General features: G+C 42.1%; 1 protein-coding gene across 1 annotated transcript in view; it reads left to right on the top strand.

Annotated features, from left to right (window-relative positions):
- Positions 1-27,851, top strand: part of LOC136434146 (uncharacterized) — a 166,700-nt gene that overhangs the window by 18,164 nt on the left and 120,685 nt on the right. The window contains exons 11-39 of the mRNA XM_066426913.1: positions 645-849; positions 2,615-2,730; positions 3,398-3,602; positions 4,424-4,588; positions 5,239-5,515; positions 7,267-7,380; positions 7,956-8,042; positions 8,401-8,628; positions 9,201-9,354; positions 9,943-10,131; positions 10,985-11,100; positions 12,016-12,266; positions 12,973-13,069; positions 13,657-13,783; positions 14,356-14,552; positions 15,089-15,211; positions 15,999-16,196; positions 16,357-16,441; positions 18,337-18,525; positions 19,384-19,491; positions 19,822-20,016; positions 20,827-21,133; positions 21,569-21,705; positions 22,188-22,394; positions 23,350-23,633; positions 24,408-24,599; positions 25,328-25,450; positions 26,052-26,234; positions 26,724-26,918. Coding sequence (XP_066283010.1) covers positions 645-849; positions 2,615-2,730; positions 3,398-3,602; positions 4,424-4,588; positions 5,239-5,515; positions 7,267-7,380; positions 7,956-8,042; positions 8,401-8,628; positions 9,201-9,354; positions 9,943-10,131; positions 10,985-11,100; positions 12,016-12,266; positions 12,973-13,069; positions 13,657-13,783; positions 14,356-14,552; positions 15,089-15,211; positions 15,999-16,196; positions 16,357-16,441; positions 18,337-18,525; positions 19,384-19,491; positions 19,822-20,016; positions 20,827-21,133; positions 21,569-21,705; positions 22,188-22,394; positions 23,350-23,633; positions 24,408-24,599; positions 25,328-25,450; positions 26,052-26,234; positions 26,724-26,918 — 5,054 coding nt within the window. The remainder of the gene's footprint in view (positions 1-644; positions 850-2,614; positions 2,731-3,397; positions 3,603-4,423; positions 4,589-5,238; positions 5,516-7,266; positions 7,381-7,955; positions 8,043-8,400; positions 8,629-9,200; positions 9,355-9,942; positions 10,132-10,984; positions 11,101-12,015; positions 12,267-12,972; positions 13,070-13,656; positions 13,784-14,355; positions 14,553-15,088; positions 15,212-15,998; positions 16,197-16,356; positions 16,442-18,336; positions 18,526-19,383; positions 19,492-19,821; positions 20,017-20,826; positions 21,134-21,568; positions 21,706-22,187; positions 22,395-23,349; positions 23,634-24,407; positions 24,600-25,327; positions 25,451-26,051; positions 26,235-26,723; positions 26,919-27,851) is intronic.

The following is a 27,851-nucleotide window of genomic DNA, read 5'->3' as shown; positions in this document are numbered from 1 at the left end:
GCTCAGGGGTAAATGACGGCCTTTCTAGTTGCAGTTGGTTTTTCTTATAATATTTTGTTTAAACTTAATAGTTTATGTCTGGTCAAGCAGAAAAGTACAATAAGTGAGGAAAGAAAGACAAGAAAGACTGCCATAAAGGATCAATGTGCAATGATGGTCTTATTGGCCCCCTATCACATACTAGTTGAACTGCAATGCCTTGCTTGTCTGATAAGATACCGTGTCATTTTATCACAAAGACTGGTCAAACTTTCCTGAGAATCGCAGTGTCCAGTAATTTTGATGTTTGAATATGGCATGCTTTTTTCTTTTATCTCACCAAGGCTTTGTTATTCCAATTAAATACTATGACAATTTATAACTTAAAGAAGGTTTGACATCCAGGTTAAAGAAGACACACTTCAAAAGTAAGAACAACTGGATTTTATGAACAGTCAGACGTTTCGGGTAACATCCACTACAGTTTGTCAGTGACTGGTGGAAAAGTAGTGGATGCAGTCCTGTCACTCACAAAAGGTAGTGGATGCTACCTGCAACATCTGACCATTCACAAAATCTATCCAGTTGTTTGAATAACTGTTGTATTGTAAATCATAATTTATGATTGTCATTTGATGAGCGTCCCATTCTGTTATCCCCTGTAGGACACAGATGTACCCAAAAGTGGCTGATGCCTGAAGCGTGCGAACGCGGCACGTACAGCCGCTCCGGCTGGCAGTCCTGTATCGACTGCGAGGAGGGAAAGTACGCCAACGTGTCGGGATCCGCTCAGTGTGAGACGTGCCCTGCCGGCTACCAGTGCGACGACCCCAAGCTGGCTCCCATTATCTGTCCTCTAGGACAGTACAGGTGTGTGGGAAATGATATACAAGTCTTTGTTTATATCAGAAGACAAGTCATAGATTAACTCTCTATCTGAGGAAAAGTGTACTACACTTGTTTGTCTGTCTGTACACTGTCTGCCACCAAATTCATATTTTATACATTTATAGACAAAAAGAAAACTACCCTCCTCTAGACTTAGCTTCACAAAACCCACACTTTACAGAAATAGCGGGATCATTCATCTTCCACTGTCTCAGAAAGAGAACTTGAACCAAATAAGTTAGAATTTAGTGTCAGTAGTTAAACTACAGTGTTGTAGAATACTATATTGTTCACTGTTTGTCTGTGCTCTTCATGTTAAATGTATTTTCAATTATCCTACGGGCAAGAACTTGCAATAAACTTTCTAAACTTACTATGTTTATCTGTGTGAACGTCATACTTCTTAACCTTCTCCCTGCTGCCCAACCCTATAATCAAAGGAAAATTGGTAGCCAAACAGCTACTTCAGTGTGCTAAAGGTTATGACTTGAGTGAACAGTAAGTTGGTTCTGAATGGTTATGCCGGCACATAGCTGCTGGTTATGTTGCACTGAATGACTTGTTAATCCTAAACCATTCATGTCTAACTCTAACTGCTGTTTGAAGTTAGTGATTATGAGGAGGCCCCTGCTGTATTTGGTGACATTCTTGATTGATTTAGTTCTGATTAAACCTGTCGAGAGCTGACTCACTGTGGAAATGATCTACAGGTAACACTTGTACCATTGCAGTGAATCTGTTACTGTAGTATGAATAGTAATGAGGATTCCTACTCACCATTGGGGAATCCTGACATCAGCGTTTTATACACACAAAATCACTTGGTCTCTTAAAACCTACATGTTGGTCTGGAGGCGTGCTTGTTCTTAATTCTATCTCTGGAGTAGCTTTTCACTAGTACTGTCAGCACATGCTCTGTACATTCTGATATTTCCCCCCTTTTTTAAATGACTTTGTTTCTTTGTTTACATTTTCTAATGGTATGTTTTGATACTGTGAGCGATTACAATCTTATATAGTTGCATTGATGGGTTCTAAAAACTTGATTTTGGATTGCACAATTTGTAAAGATCGTTGTTTGTGGACATAGACATGAATAATGCACATTGAAGCAAGTTTGTTATTATCTGTATCTTTCAAGTGAATTTATATTGTATGGGGGTTCAATTGTAAAGGCTATTGTACCTTGTTGGAATTGTTTTGACGAAAAAGAAATCTTAATGGTTGTTTTGGCTGAACGTCCAAACATTGATGCTGGAAGTTGATGCCTCCCACCTGCTTTGCCGCTAGACAGACATCATACATTACATATTCATGAGCCATTAACTGACTCACTGAGAAGCTTGCTGGGAAATACCATTATCTTATAGAACCATACATGTACGAGCCCTCAAATTTGGAATACAAGGCAGATTTTACACGTTTAATAGAAGAAAATTTATCAATAAACCTCATAATACTCATATACTGTTGATGTCACAGTGAGAAGACCAACAGTAGAATGTATTGTTAATGAAATATTGAAGCCAGGTTCCTGTCTACAATTTTTGTTAACCTTTAGCACGCTGACGTGACCGTTTAGCTACCAATTTTCCATTGGTTACGGGGATAGGCAGCAGGGAGAAGGTTAAGTCAACACAGATGAACTATGACCCGAGCATAGGCTGACTTAGTTTGTGACATGATTTGCTAGAGTTAAGATGATACATGTTCTCTGGGTATGTTTAACTTGTTTCCTGTTGTTTAGTTCGGAGGCCTCCACAGTGTGTCAGTCCTGTCCCCCTGGTTTCTATAACAACGGCTCGTTTACGGACATGTGTCAGCCATGCCCAGCCGGGTACCAGTGTCCCAGTCCTGCACAAGGTAAAGGAGGATTTATCTAACTCATTTCCTCATTTCAATGTATGATATCCTTGTTGGTTAATCACTGACGTATTAGGATATTGATAAAAGTTATTTTTACCAGGATAGATATTTCATTTCTTGTAAGTATAACTCATTGACAGGCCACTTTCTTGCTAAATTGTAGTTGGCATGTTTAGGCTGTCACTGAACAAGGGAGCTTTTCATTTTCATATGTCTGTTACCGACTTGAAACTACGTGTACACAGAAAAAGGTTAGAATTACTTTGAAAAGACATTGATATGTTTGTTTGTTTGTATCATATTGTGTATAGCTGCCCTATAATGTAACACACAAGATTTACATGTTAATATTACATGGAATAACCTGCCACACCTAATTCCTGCATATCTAACTATAGAATGTTGTTTAAAACTATTCTGAAGTTAAGTTGAACTCAGACTGTAATTTCCAACACAAAAATGAGACCATCGATCTCCAGTTTTCTGTGCCATCACATAATTCTGATAGAACACATAACTCTGTGAGCGCAGTGGATCATAAATTGCAGAAATTTCAAGCTAATAAGTGAGGATGTCACTTCTGTACTTGTTGACTAGTCTGTTTCATGGCATATAGACTTGACCTTACATGTATCTAATTCAAACATTCCCCCCCCCCCCCCAGACCCTGTCCAGTGCTCCGCTGGGTACTTCTCCCTGGGTAACGCCACCTACTGCAGCCTGTGCTACGGCGGGTACGAGTGTGCGGACAGAGTCAGCGAACCCGTGATCTGTACTGCCGGGCATTACGCTCGCAATGGGAGCGAGGTGTGCACGCCGTGTGACCGGGGGTACTACTGTCCTGACGACGGCATGACAGAACCAACCAGGTAGGAAAAACTTTAAAAAGTTCAAACTTTACCACTACGTTTATGAATGTTAGACATCCTGGTAAACAGTATGTAAACTAAAACAAATCAATATCTACAACTGGATTAGATATGAGATTACTTTTGGATTTTCATGAGGGACATCCATCACTCTTCTTTATCATCACTTGAATTAACTGGGCAGAACGAATTAATACTAGTTCATGAGATGTATCTGGAAAAAACGGTTGAGAATGACAATATCAAATTGTAAATGTATGACAATGAAGTCACCAACTCGCAATTGTGACATGTAAATATCACAAAAAAACTGTTTGTGACAGAAAAGAGGTTGCTTTGTTAATTCAATATGTAATATCCTAGATGGGAAAACTTGAAAGAAAGTTGTTAATTTTGAAAAACATGAAAACATTTTGAAAACAAATGAAGAAATTACAATGTCCTTACCTGCCTTTTCAATGACATGATGTTATGGGGAGAGCTGGGGAAGAGAGTAGATTTCAAAGTACACCCTGTTTCACTGTTTCATCTAGCTGTGCCTTTAATTTCACTCTTCCTTTTCCTCCATATTGCTACCATGAACAAGTGAACTTTAAGGCCTACCAGCTGGTAGATTTCAATAGGTTCACCCACATAGAAGCACAATATATCACCTTCCCAACTTCTCAGTCAAGCACCTTTTTCTCAGTTCATGATCCGAAAGCCTCCTTAATCCAACAAGTACATCCTACTGTCCTCTCTGTCTATCACCTTGGCCCCATTCCAGTCTATAACACAGTTGTTTCTTGTGATAAATTCTGACCTACACCTTTACTCCCCAGGTGCCCAGATGGCCACTATGCAGACTCCCCAAGTTCCTCCGCCTGTACTGAGTGTGAGGCCGGTAAACGATGTCCTGATCCAACGGTAACATCCGAGACATGTCCTGACGGCTTCTACTCTCCTGGCGGAACCACCAACTGTACAGAGTGCCCCGTAGGACACCAGTAAGTTGTCAACAGTACAAGTGTACAATCATCATATTAATCAAAATTCTCAAAATGAAATTGTGTAATACTACATCTAGTATTATGTTTGTGAATATTAGTCATCCAGGAAGTTGAAGACTGAAATTATATACCACTGGATTCCATGAAATTATCAGATGTTTCAAGTATCCATCTGAAACTTTTTGTCAGTGATGGAAATAATGTTTACCTAAGACTTACGGAACTGTTTCCATCAAAGCGTCAGGTAGACACTTGAAACGTTGGATGATTTCACACTGTAATCCAGTGGAATAGATTGAATTTACAAATTACAATTTTATTCTACTTCTAGTATTTATGATAATCCCATTCCTCTGGTACATTTCATTTCTTTTCAACTGATTGATAATGATAATATAAACAAAAGTTTGAAAACTTAACTTTGCTTGACCATATCTCCATTGATATTGTCACTTGATCGATCTTTGCGTTGATTTTTACAAGCATTTATGCACCACCACAGATTGAATTCTGAACTGAACTGAACTGAACTAAACCTTCTTGTGGATAACGGCATGTAGAGATAAAGCTATGAAGCCTGTTTGTTGTTGTTGTTGTTGTTGTTGTTGTTGTTGTTGTTGTAAAAGATGACTGTTGTGTCCATCCAGATGTGGTAACAAGTCCGCCGCTGTGATGTGTGCCGCCGGAGAGTTTGCCCCCGCCCAGAGCCTGAGTTGTACCCCCTGTCAACCCGGTACCTACTGCCCCAACACCCCCCGCGCCGCCCCAGTGGACTGTTCCAGCGGCTGGTACCAGCACCAGGAAGGCCAGACGACCTGTCTGCAGTGTCAGAAAGGTCACGAGTGTCCGGTCATCACCCAGGAACAACAGCAGTGTCCGCCGGGGTACTACGCAGACAAGACGGGCCTACAGTCATGTCTAGCAGTAAGGCAGCTCATAGTTTCACTATCATCTTGTTAGATACTGTTTATGGGAAAATTTTTGTCCTTTAGTGTCCTGTACATTCTGACCAGCTCTTGTGACTTTTTAATTTGCTTTAACTTAACAGACCCGTACATGTACAGTCAAACCTGTCTATAGCGGTCACTCAAGGGACTGGCCAAAACTGGCCGCTAAGGACAGGTGGCCGCTATGGAGAAAATGTTGATTAATGATGACCACGAGTGACACATATTTTCAGTACCCACTGAGATACATTTATTCACCGTACAGTACACATGTAAACATTGCATAGGTAAGTCACATTTTAGAAAGTCGATTGTTGTTGCCACCTAGTTAGTTAAGAACAAAATACATGTTGCTCAGTTGCCACTTACTGTTCGTTTTCGACCGTTTTGAAACATAAAATCGTGGCAATAGTTTTCCTTAGTCTGTTGTTGTTTCACTTGCCGCTTGTCATTATCAGCTTCTACCATTATCATGCTAATAGGGTACTCAGAAGAAGGTCGATCTTTTGATGGCTTTATTCTTTTCAGAAAATTGCAATAGCCCAAATTTTACATCATATTAATGTTATTGATATTCTTGTAAAGCTTTTGGTAAAGTAATTATCCTCAGTTATACTTTGCAGCAAAATAAATTTAGCGCATTATACCTCCGAAACAGTGGTGTCTACCGTTGACCTTTGTGCTGCCAACCTCCTTGGTGCTGCTGACTATCAGCGCCATTTTGAAAATTGCGCGAAACACGTTTTGACTTTGAGCACCGGGGAAAACGGATATTGGGCCGGCATTCAAACATTTCCCGAACTTACTGCATCAGCTACATGTGCGAGTTGTATTTTCCAAAAAGCTGCCGTAATATTTGTCCAGTCGAAATGCACAGAAATTGTCAATTTTGCTACGATGTACAAACGCAAGCCATGTGAAGAAAATTATACTGACTTCGCGTCAAACCATGGATTTTCTAACAAAGATAAAACATTCTGGTTTTCTTTATTATCATCCTATCCAGTTGAATCCACATAAATTTGATAACTGCGTGAAAAAATGAAGATTTTGAACCCGGCGTGCGGTGGCGATGCGGCTTCTACCGGCGCGCCGTGACCGTTACCGACAGTGTTACTGTACTCGCGGGACTGAAAATCGTCTGGCCGCGACCGCGTTGGACAGGTGGCCGTTATAGCCTAATTCTTAATGCTTATGTCAATGGGAAAAATCCAAGGGACTGACAAAAAGTGACCACTATGGGCAGGTGGCCGCTATGCAAAGGTGACCGCTAATACAGGTTTGACTGTAGTTTGAAACTTACTGTGCTACACAAACAAGAAGGGCCTACAGTCATGTCTAGCAGTAAGGCAGCTCATAGTTTCACTATCATCTTGTTAGACACTGTTTATAGGATAGCTTTTTCCTGTACATTCTGACCATCTCTTGACTTTGCTTTAATGGATCTGTACATGTAGTTTACATGTACACTGACAAGAAAGACCTAATGTCTAGCAGTAAAGCCGCTCAGAGTATGTTGTATCTTGTATCAGAGTTTCTCCTATTATTTCAGACACTGTTTTTGCCCTTAATAGTTCTGTACATTATAATTATCCCTTGTGACTGTAACAAGTCTGTAGTTTAAACATACGGTATGTTTACACTTTGATATTTGACATTTTAGCACTTAAAAGCTTCTGATTCACATGACATGGATGTTTGATCCTGACTGTGGTATGTTTTCTACAGTGCCCGACTGGTTACTACTCCACATCCAACGGCACTGTCACCTGCACCAGGTGTCCCTCTGGCTCCAGGTGTCCAGACAAGGCTGCGGACCCAATCACCTGCGAGACTGGACAGGTGAAACAGCTGTCTTTATTACATACAGTGCAACTGTTTACTTAATGAACTTTGTTCAACTTGTTAAAACTGCACATGTTTAACATGTAACTTCAGATTTATTATAGAAACTACTACTGTCAAACCTGTACAAATGACCACCTCTACATATGGACCACCAGGTCATTGTGACCACTTTTGCTGGTCCATCTCAGTAGTTAGATGATTTTCTTCATTGACACAAGCATTAAGAATCCTGTCCATAGTGACCACCTGTCCACATAGACCAGATTTTATCAGTCCCGTGAGTAGTCTTCTTGGTCAGGTCTGACCGCACAGATCTTTACCTCAACGCCTATGGTCTTGTCTTTGCATAAATTAACTTGTAAAAAACGAGTCAAGGTTGGAACTTGAAAAACTTGTGCAAGTTACTTGCGAGTTTTAGTCTCTATATCCAATAATTGCAATCAGTTTTGATATGTGTAAGCATGAAATTGAAGTGTCAGATCAATTCAGGGCCCCAGCAGGGAACCCTGCCTCTGTACTGTTTTGTCACAAGTAAGAAACATTGTTCTTATTGTACCCTCCTGCTTCAGTATTCGCCAGCTGGATCAGACACCTGTTTCAGCTGTCCATCAGGAACGTCGTGTGGAGACCCCAGTGCTGAACCATCTCTCTGTGGGGTCAGTGACCTTTGATACTCTCTTACATTAATAGACAAACATTTGTAGGGAGCAAAAAGATATTTCGAAAAATTGATAATAAAGTCGTAGAATGCCAAGGTCAATGGAGAAGAACAAAGCACAAAAAGGAAGAATACATTATTTGATAAACCATACTCTGCGTGTTTAGTTCAACCTTCCTGACCACGTAAATTTCATAATGAAGGCAATTTTTTTCTTTTAAAACTTTTCTTTTTATTTGTACTCTGTTTTGGGGTTCCCAAAGGATGCCATCTATATAATCAAATCAACATGGCCTAATATGGATTACACTCAAATAAGCATTCTGTAAATAACATGAAATCTGTCTCTTCTTTAGACTGGCGAGTACTCCAATGGAACAGCATGTCTGTCCTGTCCGGAGGGCTCCAAGTGCCCGTCTCCCCTGTCAGGCCCCCAGGCCTGCCCATCAGGCACCTACCAAGACTCGTCTGGACAGACCACCTGTCTGACCTGCCCTGTGGGGATGGCCTGTCTGGATGTAGCTGCTGCACCTGTGGACTGTGATGCCGGGTACTACAGTATAGCAGGGGTGCAGACATGTCAGGTAACACAGAAAATGGTTCTTTTAACTTTAAGACTTTGAATACTGTAAATGCAGAAATGTTTCCGTTGTTTTTTTGTCCAATACTGTGGCAATATGTAATATAGCGCTGCCGCGAACTCAACAACACCTCAAACACTCCATTTTCCCTTTAGAGTGAAATAAAAACCCTGCAAACTTTCATGCATTTACAGTTACTGTAGTTCTTTAAAGGAAAAAAATGCTTTGAAAATGTGATATAGATTTTGGAGATTATCTCATTTTTTTGTGTAAAAATTCCTGATTTTGTTGGTACGCTCTGGATGACCTCTTTGTTAAGTTTGCTTGAGCAGCACAATCTCTTATCCTTTGAAGTGAAGTGTAAAATGGAAATGCTAGCAATCTGTTTCTTTCATTTTTGTTTGATTGTCATACAGGAATTACATTTAGTGTATTAACCTTTGGCCCACTAGTACTGAAGTAGCCGTTTGGCACTCAATTCCCTATTGGTTACAGAGTTACATGTAGGCAGCAGGCTGTAATGGAACATGAAGTCTACAACATGAAGTTAACACATTTCACTCTCCTATTCCCAGGCCTGTCCTGAAGGCACCTATAGCTCCACCGGCCAGGGTTTCTGCTTGCAGTGTCCGGCCGGACAGAAATGTGTGAATGCCTCCAACCCAGAGGACTGCCCAGCTGGCCAGTACAGCAATGCTGGAGAATACACCTGCACAGCCTGTCCTACAGGTAAGTCTTGGAATTATGTGGGTTTATTTTTAATCTCAAATGCATTACCCATTGGTATGTACTTAATAAAGATAAAAAGTTTATCGGGTAAAGCATTTAGGAGAAATGGGCTGGAGTCCATAATTAAAGTGTTTTTCCATAATTAAATTGGAGCTTGTTTGAAGTAATTTGCCAGTCTAGTGTTTATTTTTTTGTTTTACATCTAGCTAGTAAACCAACCAGCATAACACACCAGTTTTGTACAAGCTGCGTAAGATCAGGCTTTAAGGTTTGTTCAGTGCAAACTGGGATGGGCCTCTGCTCTGTTCTATAAGTGTGTTGGGACCTGTAGCATGCTCAAGGTGTGGCTCTCTTCAAACATAAGGGCTTCAGCTTTATGTCCCAAACAAGAAAACATCCCTTACTGAAGCTAAATACTCATTTTGCATGAGTTGAGTGAGGAAATGGGTGTAAAGCGCCTTTCCTAAAGATACAACATTGTGGCATGCTAGAGGTTTGAACCCAAAACCTTTAGATTCCAAGTCAACAGCCCTAAACACAACACCGCCTTGCCACCTTGTTTATACGACGTCTTCCCCTCCTGTCCAGGCACCTACAGTTCAGCAGGTGCCCAGCTGTGTACGGTATGCCCAGCTGGCAGCACCTGTGTGAACGCCAGCATGTCCCCACAGCCATGCGAGGCAGGTACCTACAGCGCTCCGGGTGCAGTCGTCTGCACGGACTGTCCAGCAGGGTTCTACTGTCTCCAGGCTGACCAGCCACCGCAACACTGTCCAGGTTACACCACTTTTCTCTTAAACTATTGAGACTATATGTTAAACTATAGATCAAACTATAGGTTGACTCTTATTCTAAATAATTGTAGCAAAGCCATTTTCAAGTAATTTGGACAACAGAACTACTGAAATGTTGGATGGAGTTGGTTTATTCTTTTTCATACAAAGACGTATCTTTGTAGTTTAGAAAATTTTTTTATTGAATTTTCCAAATAACAAAGTGAGGGAGCCATCCAGTAGGAAATGATATGATGACAATAGAAAGTCAAAAATAAACTTAGAATAACAATAACAGAAGTTTCAAGTATAACCTTGATAATGAAAACAGTATCTTACGTTAATCTACAATAAAATCGATTTATGTGTGCAGATAGCGAGCTCCATGGATCAAGTGTAGTTTTTCAGGCAAAATTTTGGGTCCTTCTGGTGTTGGATGCATTGGGCCAAAGCTCGTTGACAGTGTAATGGCCCCCTTAAGTCCTTCCCACACTAGATGGTGCATAGGCAGTGCCCATCCCCATTTCAGTAGCCCTTGGGACATACAACTTTGTGCAATCACTTCAACAGGGGGCTAGTATACTGGTAGTGGTGTGTGTTTAACTGTCATATTCTTTCCCAAATGCTGAGTGCTAAGCAGAGAAAGCAGTATGTACCATTTTGAAAGTCTTTGGTATGACTTGGCCGGGGATCGAACTCACGACCTGCCGCGTGCAAGGCAAACACCCTACCAACTAGGCCACTGCACCAGTTGCCCCCTTACTCTTAGTTAACTGTACCTGACAGAGCCATTCCATTACATCATATTAGGAACATGGGATGCTAAGAATGTCCTTATATGGTACACGTTCATACAGGTGGTACGTACTCGCACGCACGCAACTCCAGCTGTGCGTCCTGTCCAGCCGGCTCATCGTGCCTCAACCCAGCCCAGACACCGCTGTCGTGTGACCATGGAGAATACAGCACTCTGGTCAGTACGCCTGTCACAAGAACATTATACTGAGGTTTAGTTGCAAGTTGAGGGCTCCAACATGTAATAGTACATAGAAAAAGTATACAAACAACTTGCAAGATAGCAATGGAAACACAGTGAGCACCAGGGACAGGGAAACAGTCAGCACCAGGGGAAGGGAAACACAGTCAGCACCAGGGACAGGTAAACACAGTCAGCACCAGGGACAGGGAAATACAGGGAAACACAGTTAGCACCAGGGATAGGGAAACACAGGGAAACACAGTCAGCACCAGGGACAGGGAAACACAGTCAGCACCAGGGAAAAGTAAACACAGTCAACACCAGGGACAGGGAAACGCTGCACCAGAGATACTGAAAACAATCAGCACCAAGGACAGGGAAACACAGCACTGGGGACAGGGAAGTACAGGGAATTACAGTCAGCACCAGGGACAGGGAAACACAGTCAGCACCAGGGACAGGGAAACACAGTCAGCACCAGGGACAGGGAAATATAGTCAGCACCAGGGACAGAGGAACACAGTCAGCACCTGGGTCAGGGAAACACAGTCAGCACCAGGGACAGGGAAACACAGTCAGCACCATGGACAGGGAAACACAGTCAGCACCAGGGACAGGGAAACACAGTCAGCACCATGGACAGGGAAACGTAGTCAGTGCCAGGGACAGGAAAACACGGTCAGCACCAAGGACAGGGAAACATAGTCAGCACCAGGGACAGGGAAACACTTTTCTGGTTTTCTTGCACCTTGCTTGTAAATATTAGCTAACAGGCTTGCCTTTTCAGCACAAGCTGATCAGCATTTGGATTACAAATTTCCATTTTGTGCACAAAAAGCCTGATTGTTTAGTAGAAGATGATTGTCTCTATGTAAAGATTTTAACCAGAATGACGCTATGTTGCTGCAGGGTGATGCGCTGTGCCACCCCTGTCCCGGGGGCTACAGCTGCCCATCGCCAGAAGTCCCCATACAGGAGTGTGGGAGTGGGGAGTACAGTCTGGCGGGAGAAGCCAACTGTACGGAGTGTCCTGTCGGGTCTGCCTGTCCCTCCAAGTCACAGCAGCCGCTCGCCTGTCAGGCTGGACAGACGACCAACGGACTGACGGGACAGACAAGCTGCACCGACTGCCCAGCAGGCCAGGCCTGCCCAGATCCAAGGTGTGTTATTTTGTTTCATTGTTTTGCATAACTGGTGAACTGCCTCTAGAAGTAACACACCAGTTTTTACACAGTTAGTACAAGTTGTATAAGACCGAAATAAGCATAACACACCACTCACGCTGAGAAGGACTCCTACTCTTTTCCATAAGCATGGTGGGTTCTTTAATGTGCTCAAGATGTGGGTAAAGATCATCATAGATTTAACTGATTAAGTTAGATTGACATAAAGTCATGCCTATGGTAGGCTTAATGATCATCTTCTGAAAGCATGTTACTATTTATGTATGGATCCATGTTTAATTAATGAATTATCAAACACGACTGTATAGTACAATTATTTGATGATCATGTAGTATGTAATCATGTAAGGATTAGTATAATTGCAACTTTATATGATGATGATGGTGTGACTGAAAGTGCTTACAATGCAGTCCACTTTTGCCATATTGAGTATTTCTACATGAGTATTGACTGTGTACTGTAAATGCAGAAATGTTTGCGGTGGTTTTCAGTTCCCGAACCTAGAACCACTTGCTCTCCTACCCCCTCGTCTTCTATTGTCTCAAATGCAAACTTAAAACCACCGCGAACACACCATTTTTTCCTCACTGCGAAATCAAAACCATGTGAACGTAAATAAATTTACAGTATTGCTTTAGGTATCAATTATTTCCGTTAACATGAAACCTTTCCATATCCCCAGGTTGACCCCAGTGACCTGTACTAACGGCACCTATGCCCTGGGCGGAGCCCCCAACTGTACCGACTGTCCTGCTGGGTTTGCCTGCTCAGACGCTAGTGTAAGTTTGAACTCCTCCAATCAGTTGATCTCAAGTGTAATCAATACTGTAATTCACTTTATCTTCACGTTAGCAAAATTTCACAGTGTAAGGAAAATTGACATTTTCACTGAACTTAAGCTTCACGGTGGTGGCAAGTGATTTACAGAACGGATGTGTGAAGGAATCATGAATAACAACAACAGTTTTTTCACTGTGATGATACGTTCACTGTACAGAGGTGAGCATGAAAAGCATGACATAAAGTTACAGTGAAAGAGACAAGTATGTTGTAATACTGATAACTAATAACGTTCATTGTACATTCCTGCCCTATCGGGCTAAGGGAAACACAGGTATACAGATACAAAAGTCATGGTAAAGTACATAAAATGACACACTAATAACAGGACTTCTACTACTAATCTAATACATTGGTTCTAAAACTACTCTAATACTAGTAACAAAAAAAATTCCGCCTGCCGTTTCTGTTGAGTGTTTGTTGGTGTGTCCTGATGTAGATAGCCTCCTTGATGCCACTCCTTGATGTATTGATTTTCTTGTGTTGAAACAAAGTTCTAACTGAGTTGTTCTGCCGATCTGTACAGTCCCAGCCCGTGCCCTGTCCCCCTGGAGAGTACGCCGTGGCGCAGCAGCTGTCCTGCACCTCCTGTGAGGCAGGTCAGGCCTGTCCCTCCACTACGGACCCCACCCAGAAGTACCAGTGTCTACCAGGTAAGACATGCCCAGGGCACTACAGATACTCAGTCACTCACTCACTCACCCAGTTACTCACTCACTCACTCACTCACTCACTCACTCACTCACTCACTCACTCACTCACTCACTCACTCACTCACCCAGTCACTCACTCACTCACTCACTCACTCACTCACATTCACTCATATTCCATATTTACTCACCAGAACTTTGAATTCAGAATTATCTGTTATAATGATAATTGAAGAACAGGGATAGGTTCAGTGTGCACTGTATTATGATTTGAAAATAGAACTTTATAACAAGCCATTTTCTCCACATAAGATACAAACTGTATTCACTTTATCTTCACGGTAGCAAAATTTCACGGTATAAGGAAAATGGACATATTCACTGAACTTCAACTTCACGGTGGCAGCAAGTGATTTACAGAACGGATGTGTGAAGGAATCATAAATAATTACAACATGTTTTACACGTTGATGATAAGTTCACGGTACAGAGGTGACCGTGAAAACAGTGAACATAAAGTTACAGTGAAGGAAACAAGAATTAGAGTAATGAGTTGAGTTGTCCTTTTCTCCCAGGCACCTACTCCACCGGGGGCCAGTCCTTCTGCACAGACTGCCCTGCAGGAAAGTACTGCAGCAGCACGACTGCAGCCCTGCAGACAGATTGTTCGGCCGGCACCTACAGTCTGGGGGGCCAAGATGTCTGCAGGTCCTGTCCTGCTGGCTGGCAATGTCCAAACGTAGACGGCAGTGGCAACGCACCATGCCTTGCAGTAAGAATTCATTTCTTTACTTATCTATTTATGTTTGTACGGCTGTTTTCTATGGATGACATACCCGAAATAAAGAAATTCATATAAAATTGACATGTATTAGGTAAATATATCAAAGAATGTCTAGACGTTAGAAATTCTTCCAATGATTATAAAAGCTCATGATCCCATACTATACACTCTTGTATCAGGTAGATAAGCCTTATAGAACTGTAGTTATAGATGCCATACTTTGTACCTTGTACAATTGTTGTGCCATAAAGTTATATATGATCATAGTCAAGTAATAAAAGCGTTGTGGAATCTTCACTCCTTCTGCTATAATATATATTGTTAATCACATGTTTTAGTTAGCAGAATTATTATCCTGTGTTCCTGAACCAATTAGAGACATAGTGCCTACATCCATGCATGTTCATGAGCTTATTGGCATTATCTGTTGAATTCATATTATGAGAGTCTCTTCTGAAATTGAACCTTCATGTTCCAGGTAAGGTTTGTAAGTACTAACTTAAGTTCCTATGCTGTTTCTCCAGGGCGAGTATTCGTTAGGGAATGCTACAGCTTGTGTGGACTGTGAGACTGGTAAGGCATGTCCACAGACCACAGCGGAAGGCTATGACTGTGCTGCCGGAACTTACTCCACTGGTCGCCAAACTGTGAGTTCTTGATTCGCTCAAATCTAATTTAAAGTTCGTTAGTGCAGAATTGATAGTTGTTCAGAATGATGACGGGATTTTGGGGAAGTGTGCGTAGTCCAGGGGTTAGTGACCCTGCCTCTGGACCAAGAGGTTGTAACTTCAAACCCAACTGTTTCACTCACCCAACATGCACACTACTGGAAAGGGTCGCTGCTGAGTCCTTGGGACGGGATGTTAAGCATCTACATCTACATAGGGGGTTGCCCCAAAATAACCCCTTCAGGGGCAAAGTAGGGGGGGAGTTGAGGTCCCGGGCTAAGGCGGGCAGGCCTCCAGCCTGGCACGGAACGACGCAACTGTGGGAGCCGTCGCAACCGTGCCAGGCAGGGTATTCCACTGAGGGATGGTACGGGGAAAGAAAGAGTGTGTCAGTTCTTGCGTGAATGGTGTAAAACTTGAGGTCATGGCTCCCCCGGGTGTGCCCCTGAGCTGGTTTATATTGTCTATATTAATGCGGTTATTAACATTTAGTTTGTAGAAGAAGGTGAGGCGGGCGTTCCTCCTCCTTTCAGAGAGAAGGGGCCACTGCAAGCCATCCACTGTTCATTGTACATGTCAGAAAAGAGCTAGGGGAATTTCCTGATACAGTGAACCTGTAAATACTGTTACAGCAGGGTCTATCTTCTCTATCACAACCAGTGGAAGAGTAGCTCAACTGTTTATTGAGTTCATGGAGCTAAACAAGTTTGAGATCAATTCCATGTTGATGTTGATATCCACCTCTGCCTATCCTCTCCTCCCACAGGAGTGCACCACATGCCCCCCAGGTTATGAGTGTCCCGACACAATGTCAGCCACTGAGACCCTGTGTACTGATGGTAGCTTCAGTAAAGGCGGGCAGGCAGCCTGTACGATGTGTGACGCTGGCTATGCCTGCCCATCAAAATATGACGACTTCCGCTTCTTATGCTACCCTGGATCGTACTCAGAGGCAGCAGCAACGGTATGTTGAAGCTTTAGAATTGACAGAATCACATATTAGGACAAAACTACATGTAGATGCACAATATTTATTACAAATGTGCAATGTGTATGCACCATTAGAGAAAAGGAAAATGTAAATCCAAATATAGCCTCATTTTGTTGTTTTTGGTTGTTTCCAGGCTTGTACCCCCTGCCCAGCAGGAGAGGAATGCCCCCTGACCAACACCACTGGTACTGCATGTCAGGATGGATACTACAGCCTCGGTCAGTTATGCTGTTCCTGTATTCTTATATCCGTGTCAAGTTCAGGTCATAGTGGGTTTGATTGATTCAAGTATTTTTTCTGGTAAAACATCATGGGTGGGAGAGGTCAGTTTTGTTTCTCAATCTATAGCAGTGGAAAAGCATGGAAGAAAAGAATTGTTTTTGACACTTTTGTGCAGGAGACACCAATGAAGTGTTATAAAGAATACCGTATTTCTTCTTCCAAATAAAGTGCGCACCCGATTTGGGCTTCACCGCAACCCCAATCTCGCCAGCTGAGATACTTCACAGAAAAACCTTAATAAAGTGCGCACCCCCGATCTGCCGCCGTCGCTCGGCGCGTGTCTCCAAGATGTGACCACGCCCCGGTATTCGGCACGCTATGAAGTCCTGGTGTCTTTCTTAATTGTTCCATTTTCAAGGAATTTTCGGGAAAACATTACCATTATATGGGGTCAACACAACCCTCTACTCCGCTCTAATTTTTAGTAAAAAGTTTTGAAGTTTAAACGTCACGCTGAGAACCTCGCGCCAGGATATCTGACTAACTTCCTTGATATTGAAGGACCAGACGACGATCCGCTTGATTTCTACCGGGCTAGTCAAAGACAAACGTGTAAAACGCATTTTGAGATAAAATAAAAGATCGTCTCTCGGCATTTATGCCGCAAAATACAGCGTTGCATTGACAAATCATTTCATTTCGCCGATCGCCCGCCGCCATATTGTTTAAATTCTGCTGCCCCAATATGCATTTCGCGTGTTACGTAATCCTCATCACATGATCGCATTACGCGTCTCTGATTGGTTGTTGCTGCAGCTAAAGGCGGGAATTTTGCAGACGAAGTGCATCATGGGGCAGCAGAATCGCGGTCGAAGTTTTTTCTTTGTCTGAAATGTTACACATGAAAACGCAATAAAAACGCGGTTTTATCGACTACGTAGCAACATTATGGTGAAGAAAATGCAAAACCAAAAGATGTTTTCGGGAAAGCATACATTTATTTGCGGATTGATGGTGGCTTTTGCGTAATTTTAGCGATCAATGAACCCGGAAGTGTGCCGAAAGCGGCGTGGGTTTTCACGTTTTATCCGTCAAAACAAAAACAAAACTCCCGCTGAAGCGAACTCTGGAACATTTCAGATTCTAGCTATTACGTTTTTGATAAATAATATCTACAGATACGCACGATGTGCCCATATTTGCAGCCGTGTGGGTGGTTAGGAAATTATTGACGTCGCAAGCGGCCTCGTACAAGCGGCGTGGGGTACGAAATTATGGCCGGCCCTACACACTGAAATAGTCGCGCGGTTGAAAACACCCAGCGTTATTTGGTGTCTCATAATTTGATATTTAATATCGCTAAATCAATTATTTTTATATCTAGAATACCTTTTCAAAAATATACGTATGATGTAGCATCGTTATCTTGTAAACATAAGAACATGAATAAGAACAGAACATGCATAAATTATCGTTGCGTGTCGGTGAAGTGACGGGGCTAGCCTGCTGGGGTAATAATCGGTGACTTCCTGACTTACGTCGCGACTTTTCTCGAGAGAAAACCTAGATAAAGTGCGCACCCCGACTTTGGCTTTGACCTGAAGCCTCATCTTGAAGGTTGAAATGTCAAAAAAGTGCGTCCTTTATTAGAAGAAATACGGTAATCCTAATCTGATTCACTGAATAGTGACATCAAATATTACAACAACTGTGCTTCAAAATCCCTTGATAACAGAATGTAGTAGTGACTGAGTTGGGCAACCCTGGATAAAGATGACAGAATAAAATAGAATTGAAAATACAAAATTTAGTCTAAATTTTGTATTTTTAATTCTATTTTATTCACACTAGTAGAGAACTGCAACTGACTGGTTGTTGTTACTGCCCCCAGGTTCCCAGATAGCCTGTTCCCCCTGCCCAGCTGGGTCGTACTGCCCACAGAAGGATCTCCAGCCCGAGGAGTGTCAGGCAGGGACGTACAGTAACACCTCCACAACAGCCTGCCTCACCTGCGACCCAGGCTACTTCTGTGTGGAGGGCAGCACCTCCGCTACGCCTTCAGATGGACTCTGTCCACAAGGTACGCTCAGTCCTTCAGATACAGACCATATCACAGGCTGCAGCTGTTACTTTGAAAACTTTCTTTGAAATCACATTCTAAGACTTATGCTCACCCATTACACAAGACAGTAGTCATGTTTTAAAGTATATGGTACATATAATAACCCTGCACTATTAGTGAAGATATGTGAACACTTCTAAAATTGGGACATTACGATTAGGAGTTGCTCACACAATTACAAAGTATCAATTAAAACATATAGTACAGTCATATTTTACCCTACACTATGAATTATGGACATGTTAGTTGAAATATCAAGACATTATTAATGTAATTCGAATTCCCAATGCGATTGTCAAGATAAGGTGGCGAAAACATTGAGACAGACCTCCCCTAAATTCCCTTAATTACTGTATGCTACATTAAAGGCAAATGATTGGGCTTCTTTGGAAAGTTGCTTAAAAGATCTTTTGAAGCTGCATTTTGAAAATGGTATATACTAGTGCTGCGTACCTAAACCTAACATCCGGTACAGGTACGGTTACAGAGGTTTAGTTACGGGTTTGGACCTGTACCTGAACAATTTGGCAAAGTAATCTGTGGTCTTCAATGATGACAGAAATGTAAAATAGTCTAACAGTTAACAGAGAAATGCTTAAAAGAAAATATTCATATCAAAGATGGTGCATGCTGATTTCAATTCCCATACAAATTGAAAATAAAATCTCATTCTTTCCAGTGCTAGATTTTCAATTTTGTGGTAGGAAGAAAATGTTTTAGTAGTCAAATAAGTCATAAAGTTATATACTTGAGTGTAAGTCTATTCAGGCACATTTTGGATATCTCTAACTGTATGCTTGATTGTGTCTTATACAGGTTACTACTGTGAGGATGGTTTGAACAAGCTTCCCTGTCCCGCTGGAAAATATGGCAGCAGGACTGGAGCCAAGGATGAAACTGAAGGCTGTACTGACTGTCCCGCAGGTAGGCTTTCACTACAAGTTGCTGACAAACGATGGTGATAGTCAAGTAGCCATGCACTCAAAATATACATTGTTGTAGTGGCTACTGTGATTAGTGTTGCCTGTTGGTTGTGTTATCTTTTTTCCACACATTTTCTTCCATGAATAGTCTTCGGTTGGTAAGTTACTGGATAACAAAAGTTCTTTGTACGCAATCATGTGTTTTTACCTAGCCGATTAGTTTCGGTGACCATCTATCACCTTCTTTAGGCCCAAACTGACTGGTCACTGCTGCAATGTGAAGCATGCGGTCCCAAACGTGACTGAGTTTATATCATTGTTCTTGTTGCAGGGTACTACTGTCTGGAAGGAACATCTGGCTACCCCACCTACGAGTACCTGTGTCCTCGTGGTCATTTCTGTCCACTTGCATCCACTAGCGGTACAGACAACCCATGTGCAGCAGGATCATACCGGAATGAATTGGGAGGAATCAATCAGAACGACTGCATGGCCTGTCCAGAGGGGAACTATTGTAACCCACCAGGTAAGCCATCAATGTCTCAACAAAACCTATCCTGTCATGATTATAAACCAGTCTGTGGTTTGAACTTTGCATACTCTGTGTGATACATTATGGGTAATACTGTAAAATGCAGAAATGTTTGCGGTGTTTTTATGTTGACTTCGTGGTTTATGTGGCGAGCTCTTCACTGTGAACTTGAAATCTCTCAAAAATTTTTACCCTCCTACACCTAAAGCCGTTGGTGTTTCCAACGCGAATTTAAAACCACCGCGAACACTCTGTTTTCTCCCTACCGTGAAATTGAATGTATTTACAGTATGTACAGTATGAAATCAATATAATACGTCTGGGCACGTATCAAGCTTGGTCTAGACAAGAACAGTGTACAAGTTAGGGGCTTTCACTTTAGCCTTACACATGTGCAGTTCAACCTGTGATCTAACTTATGAAACTTAGAGAAGTTTTACCTGCTCCCCTTGGTCCCATTTGTTTGTGAACGTACTCGTTGAGTTCCAGTCCTGTATTGTAGATGCCATGTGCATGGCTTGAAATACTAGGTACATTATGAATTTTTCAGCACCCAAAATGCGAGCTAATTTAAATTTACACAACATATTCAGCATATACAGCATATTCTTGTCATATAAGTGTCAGGAAAAAAAAGTTTGTGCTTGTTTTGAAGTTTGAATTTAGCTAAGATAGACTTTAGGTTCATTTCTTATTTTGTGCACCCAAAATATTACCTGTGCACCTTAATTTTTAGGTGCACCTTTACTTAGAAATGAATGTCGAGCCCAACATGTGTCACTACTTCTGTCTGTTGTACCCCAGGTACTGCTGTGCCCATCCCTTGTGAGAGAGGCCACTTCTGTCCTGTGGGTACAGGAGACTACCAAGCCTCTCCCTGCACTGGAGGAACCTTCACTGCGGAGACAGGCGCTAGTGTGGCCTCAGCCTGTCAGCAGTGCCCTGCTGGCTACTACTGTCCAGATGGTACCTCAGACCCCGTAGCCTGTCTGGCTGGCACGTACAACCCGAACGTGGGTCAAGATGAAGTGGCTGACTGTAAGCCTTGCATTGCTGGACAAGCCTGCACACAATCTGCACTGACACAGCCAGATACTGACTGCTCGCCTGGGTAAGCTGGTTCTTCCAATTTTGAGGGTTCAGATCTTAACTTTGTTGTTCATCAGATTGGTAAGGAGAGAAGTTATACAATGTCATGTACAATCGACAATGTACCTGCCCAAAATCTCCAACAGTGTCCTGACTTTGCGTAGCTTGTGTAGGCTGGTGGTTAGCAACACTGCCTCTGAACCAAGAAGTTGGGAGTTCGAATCCCGGATGCTGTCGCTACCGGACATGCATGCTACTGGAAAGGGTAGCAGTTCTTAGGAAAGGACGTTAAGCCGTGGTTCATTGTACTTTGAATATGTTGAAAAGAGCTTGGGGAATTTCCTTGGTACAATGAACGGGTAAATGTAGAGTCTGTCTTTTCTGTCACGACCAGTGGAAGATTAGCTCTTCAGTGTGCTAACCTATTTCAAAATCACTTTTCACTTTTTACTTGCAGGTACTTCTGCCCTGCTGGCTCTGACGACCCAGATGATGTTATTAACCCTTGTCCTGCCGGGACGTACACCGACTATCGTAACTTGACATCAGCTGCACAGTGTGACACCTGTCCAGCAGGCGTTGCCTGTCTTTCAGGTGAAACATTTTAACCTATATCTTTACAACAGACATTGTATCCATTATGTGTAGAAAAATGTGTCCAAAAGTGTGTTAAGTTTGACTAGACATTCTGTATCCAGAAATAATGTGGTTATTCAAGTTTGGCTTGTTGTAGTTCACCTTGTGTTGTAGTTTCTTTGCTGTTTCTGCAGCAGGGTCTGCAGCAGGGTTTTTACATGTCGAAAGTTTGGTCAAACTTGATAGGACTTCTTGACAGGATGTCAAATAAATTGCTTTTAAAAGAGAACAAGCAGGCAAACTTTAGCTCATTTTCACATATTTTGCAGATTGTACCCTGAAGTCAAACATATTTTGTTCTTGTAATTTTCTTGGGCACCCTGCTAGAGATTTTTAGGCTAGGCATCGAACCTACTCACTTTGGGGTCCTTTAATCCCCATATAGGCAAAGAAATGTGTCCTGCTACCATAAAACATGTGTTTGATTACATAATCAACAGGTACTGGAGGGGTGAATAAGGCACCGGAGCCATGTGCAGCCGGTCACTACTGTCCAGCTGGGACACAGTTTCCTCTGCAGTTCCCATGTGTGGCTGGTACATACAGTAACCTGACTAACCTGGAGCACTCGGACGAGTGTTACGTGTGCACCCGGGGTTACTACTGTCTGCAGGGGGCCACTGAACCATCCGGGCTCTGTGATACAGGTATGTATGGTTACAGATTACAGTTTTCCTTGCTGTTTCTGTAGCAAGGTATATTCATACAGGGAGGGGTTGCTAGCCCTTCCTCTTTAACATGTTGGAGACACCTTGTCAAATACAGGACCTTAATTTTACGTCCCTTCCAAAAGACGAGTACAGCCCCCAACCAAGATGTCTTGTACCAGGATTTGAATTGGGGTCTCCAAGTTACCAACTTGTTGGAACCAGGAGTTCAACTGTGAGGCTGTTATGAGTTGAGCTACAGAGACCTCCCTAGGATTCTTTATAGGTTACAATGCACTACAGCTCATGTTAGATAGTCCCTTACAGAGAACACAGGGTTACGGTACAGAGAATGTTACATGCCCACTTTGGGTACAATATGGTACTGTATGGATTATGTTTATCTGTAACAGGACCTCTCTTTGGTACTGAACTGAGTATCACTTACTATTACATATCTGTGACAGGACCTCTCCTTGGTACTGAACTGAGTATCACCAACTATTGCATAGACAGGACCTCTCCTTGGCACTGAACTGAGTATCCCCAACTATTACATATCTGTGACAGGACCTCTCCTAATATTATGCTGTATGTAAGACTGAAGACATGATGATATGCTGTTTTTTTAGACTGAAGGCATGATGATATTTTGTTTATAAGACTGAAGACATGATGATATTTTGTTTATAAGACTGAAGACATGATGATATTTTGTTTATAAGACTGAAGACATGATGATATTTTGTTTATAAGACTGAAGACATGATGATATTTTGTTTATAAGACTGAAGACAAGATATTTTGTTTACTAAAATGAAGACATGACTATTTCATGATATATTGTTTATGATACTGAAGACATGATGATATTTTGTTTACTAAAATGAAGACATGATCATTTCATGATATTTTGTTTATGATACTGAAGACATGATGATATGTTATTTTTTAGGCCATTGGTGCCCAGCCGGCACTGCCACGGCAACAGAGAACCCCTGTCATGGCGGCTCGTACTCCAACAACCAGGGGAACACGCGCTGGGAGGACTGCGAGGACTGTCCCGAGGGGGCCTACTGCCCCGTGGCTTCGTCCTTACCGACGGAGTGTCCCGCTGGGACCTACAACTCTGAGATTGTACAGGATGACCTGTCCGACTGTGTGGCCTGTACGGCCGGCCACTACTGCAATGGGACTGGCAATGTGGAACCTGTACCCTGTGGGAAAGGCTCTTATTCTGTAAGCCGCTCAGCTGTCATTGATGATATATAGAACATCATACAGTCAAACTCTACATAAGGACCACCTGGCCATTGATATACAGTCAATCCTGTACTAGTAACCACCTGTACACAAAGATCACCTGGCCATTGATATACAGTCAATTCTGTACAAGTGACCTGTGACCTTTATATAAAAAAACACTTTTTGATGGTTCCTTAGACATTTCTTCCCTTCTTGTGTACAGAGACCTCCTGTCCACAATCATACATGTACATGTACATGTAGACCATATTTTATTGGTCCTAGGAGTGGTCTTCCTGGGCAGTTTTGACTGTAGTATGCTTCTACATGTAGCAAGGACATCCAACTAGTAGTGGAAGATGTCTATTTGAAAACTTGCATGTACAGAAACCTAATAAAGAGCAGGAAAAAGTTAGAGATGGAAAACATATTTTGATGTGTTTTTACTCTATTTTTTTTTTTTGGGGGGGGTACTTTTCAGACTGAAGGTTGGTTGTAGTGTAATGCCTGTGACCCAGACTGTTAGTGGAAAATATCTATTTAACAATTCACAAAATACAAAAACTTAACAGGCATCAACCAAAAAGTGAGTGTTGTTGTCTTATTTGTACTTTTCAGGCTGAAGGTTGGTCATAGTGCGATGCCTGGGACCCAGATTATTAGTAGAAAATATCTATTTGACAATTTACAAATGTAGAAATTTAAGGTATCAGCATCATGTTAGGTGGAAAACATATTTTGATGTATTTTTTATTATGTACTTTTCAGGCTGAAGGTTGGTCAGAGTGCAATGCCTGCGACCCAGGCCACTGGTGCGACTCGGAGACCACCAGCCAGACCTACATGCTGACCGAACTCATCTGTCCAGCTGGCATGTGGTGCAAGTCTGGCCGGGACAGACCTCCGGACCTGCAGACTGACCCCTGCCCCACTGGTCACTACTGTCTCAGGGGAAACATCGTGAGTTTTCAATAATTTTGTCACAAACTACTTTTTTTTGTCTCTACAGCACTTATCTTCAAAGCTTGGGTTTCATCCTTGTTGAATATGAATGTATGGCCGCTGTAACTGTACATTCTTGGGCCCCTTTGGAAATCAACTTTTATGTTGAAGGAAAATTAATGAATAAATGAATATTTATATAGTAAATACATTATATAAACATGTTAAACTTTCTTTAGGACGAAGAATTTAACCCTTACACATAACAAAAGTTCACTACTTTTGGGGAGCTTTCGAGATGCTCTCTTTCTCTTCTTCAAGCTGACAAGTCAGATCTCATCTCAGATAAGTATGCTCACACTGTTGCTGCTTTTTTGTCCCTTGGATGATTGTATGAACTTTCTTCAATGATACATGTAGCACTCTGACGATATAGAAAGGGGAAAATGTCTTCACACTAGACGTGATGTCATTCAGATGATGATGATGATCCACTGTATTCTGCAGCTCAGGTAGTTGTGGAAACAACCTCTGGCTGCATTCAGTCTTTCTTCATTTCATTCCAATGTTCCTTCTTTCCTGCGAGCTGCCATAGCTCTCTGAGTTTCTTTGCTGTTCTTAGGTCTCCAATTCCTTTGTTATTGAGGTCTGTTTTTAGGACACTTAGTAGGTTTGTGCAATGTCTTCCTTATATATATCCTGTTAAATGGCATTGGTATGAAATGTTTTTGCACCATTTTTTCCAGGACCCCAACCCTGTACCGTGTCCCAACGGTACATACAGCGACGAACTTGGACTTATGACTGAAGACGAGTGCCAGATCTGCCCCGCTGGGAAGTACTGTTGGCCAGGCGGACTGTCCGCTCCGGTCAGTATTGTTGGCTTTCTCGCACCGCAATCTAGATTTAGAATGGGGTGAAAGAAGTAGATTGATTGTAAGAGCAAAAAGGTCTTGATATAACCAGTCTACGTCATCAGTTGAGATCTGTTGTTCACAGCAATTGTTAGCTAATGAATGAATTGATGGTTCATTTGCATCGGCAAACAGCATGAAAATCATATGATCGTTAAGTTTATAGATTGAAGTAGAGTATGATTTACAATGCAATAAAAGTTGACAGTTATTTAGAACATTTATTTAGAATGTAAACAATTTGACAAGTTCAATCTAACCAAAAAATCCTGCACTATGCACAAATCGACTTTCAACTTTCAACCTTGTTGTAACCTCAGATATAGAAGAGATACAAATGTTCAATTCAGAGTTTGGTATAAAACCTAGTTCTGTCAGATCTTTCCTTCAGTCACTGATGAAAGATAACGGATGCTGTCTGAAACGTCTGACAATCACTGTAGTTTTAAAATTCTATCCAGTTGCTTGAGTAACTGTTTTTTGGCGTATCTCATTACCTGGATGTCTAACCTTCATCAACGATACAAGTGTTGCACTTATATATAACTCTGTTCAGGCTGATGACTGTCCCGGTGGACACTTCTGCCCAGAGGGTACCGGCTGGATGTACACCAACCCCTGCCCACAAGGCTTCTACCTCAACGCCTCAGCTGGAGAGTCCTTCCAGGGATGTACACTGTGTATCTCTGGCTACTACTGTGACGAGGAAGGGCTAGCCTGGCCAAAAACCTGCCCTGAAGTAAGCTATACTCCATCAAGTTGAAAGCTTCTGTTGTCTAAGAACAAGTGAAATTTACTTATTATTATATTTATGATTGATAGGTCTGGTATTGTTATTTTTTTCCATTTTCATCACGTAACACAGTAACATGTGTATGTAATTATTAGGGAAACTGGGTCCAATCAGGACGTCCAGCTGCAAAAGAGGTGTCTAATTTCTTTTTAGTGTAAGGTGTCCAAAAGACGCCTTGACGCATAGCTAGCTGATACCATGGTAGTGGGTATAATAGACTTTCGCATGCAGCACTGCAGTAGCTGGTAATTTAATTGAACTGAATGACCTGTCACACCTAACCTTTGCACATCTAGCTGCAGTTGTTGTTTAAACATATCTAGTTAGGATGTCACGACTGTACTTGGTGGTAAGGTGGTAAAAAGTTCCACTCTACAATAGTTCTAGGGAAAGATGAATTTCTGTGCTGTTGGTAACACCATCTGTTTGCCACAGGGCCGCTACTGTCCCACGGGCAGTAACTTCCCCCAGCCGTGTCCCCTGGGAACGTACAGTAACTCGACGGGCCTACGCGTGAGTTCGGACTGCGTGGCATGTCCGGGAGGATGGTACTGTGACGGACTCGCCCTGACCCAGCCGGCCGGTCAATGTGATGCTGGGTTCTACTGCAGAACCAGGGCCTCCTCTTCGGTATGTCTATTTGTTTTTACTGCATACCCGATAAACTGCCTCATGGCGTAACACAAGAGGTTTATACAGGTTGAATATCTGGACGGATTTTCTTGATCCATCCTCTTTTTGAAAAGTGTGGTGGGTTCTTTTACATTCTGAAGGTGTGGCTGACCTCAAACATGGGACCTCCATTTGAATTTTGTATAATTGCATACCCCGTAAAGCGCCTCATGGTGTAACGCACCAGGTTTCTACTGAAGAATACAAGCTGCATATCCGGACAGATTTTCTTCATCCACTCACACTGGGAAGGGTTCTTTTACATTGTCGAGCTGTGGCTGACCTCAAACACAGACCTCCATTTAACATCCTATCCAAGGGACATCCCTAACCGAAGTTAGTTATTCATTTTTACCTGACTGAAATGAGGAAATTCGTGAAAAGTGCCTCTCCCAAGGACACAATGTCAACAAAAAAAGTCTTGATTCGAATCAAGGACCTATGGGTTCTGGGCCAAACACCCTGCCAGTATGCTACGCGACGCTACAGGCACTCACAGTGTTGCAAAGTTGAAATTTCCAACACAGAAAAGGTCATTCCATTGATCGTGTTCAAATATTAGTAGTAGTAATGGTTTATTCCTTTAATTCACATTCAGACATGTCGCCAACAATGGCAGCCCATTGGTTGAATTGGAGCTCAGCCATTACAATTTATAGGACAGTAAAATCAGCGTCTTGATAATTCAATTAAAATATTTGAACACTACAGTCACTGTGTAGTAAGACAACATTGGGAATAAGGACTAATACATTCAAAATCAACAATCGAATTCAGCTTACAAATTGAGAGGACAGATATAGCAAGTTAAGAGGCATTTAAAATCTAGTAGAAATCGGAGCAGGTACAGATGTCAATTGCACGATCAGTGATTTATCATATGTGTCATAT

Source organism: Branchiostoma lanceolatum, chromosome 4 (assembly GCF_035083965.1).
Source record: "Branchiostoma lanceolatum isolate klBraLanc5 chromosome 4, klBraLanc5.hap2, whole genome shotgun sequence".
In the NCBI taxonomy this organism is placed as follows: domain Eukaryota; kingdom Metazoa; phylum Chordata; class Leptocardii; order Amphioxiformes; family Branchiostomatidae; genus Branchiostoma; species Branchiostoma lanceolatum.
Note: the sequence above shows the minus strand (reverse complement) of the source record. Positions and strands in the feature narration are given on the sequence as shown.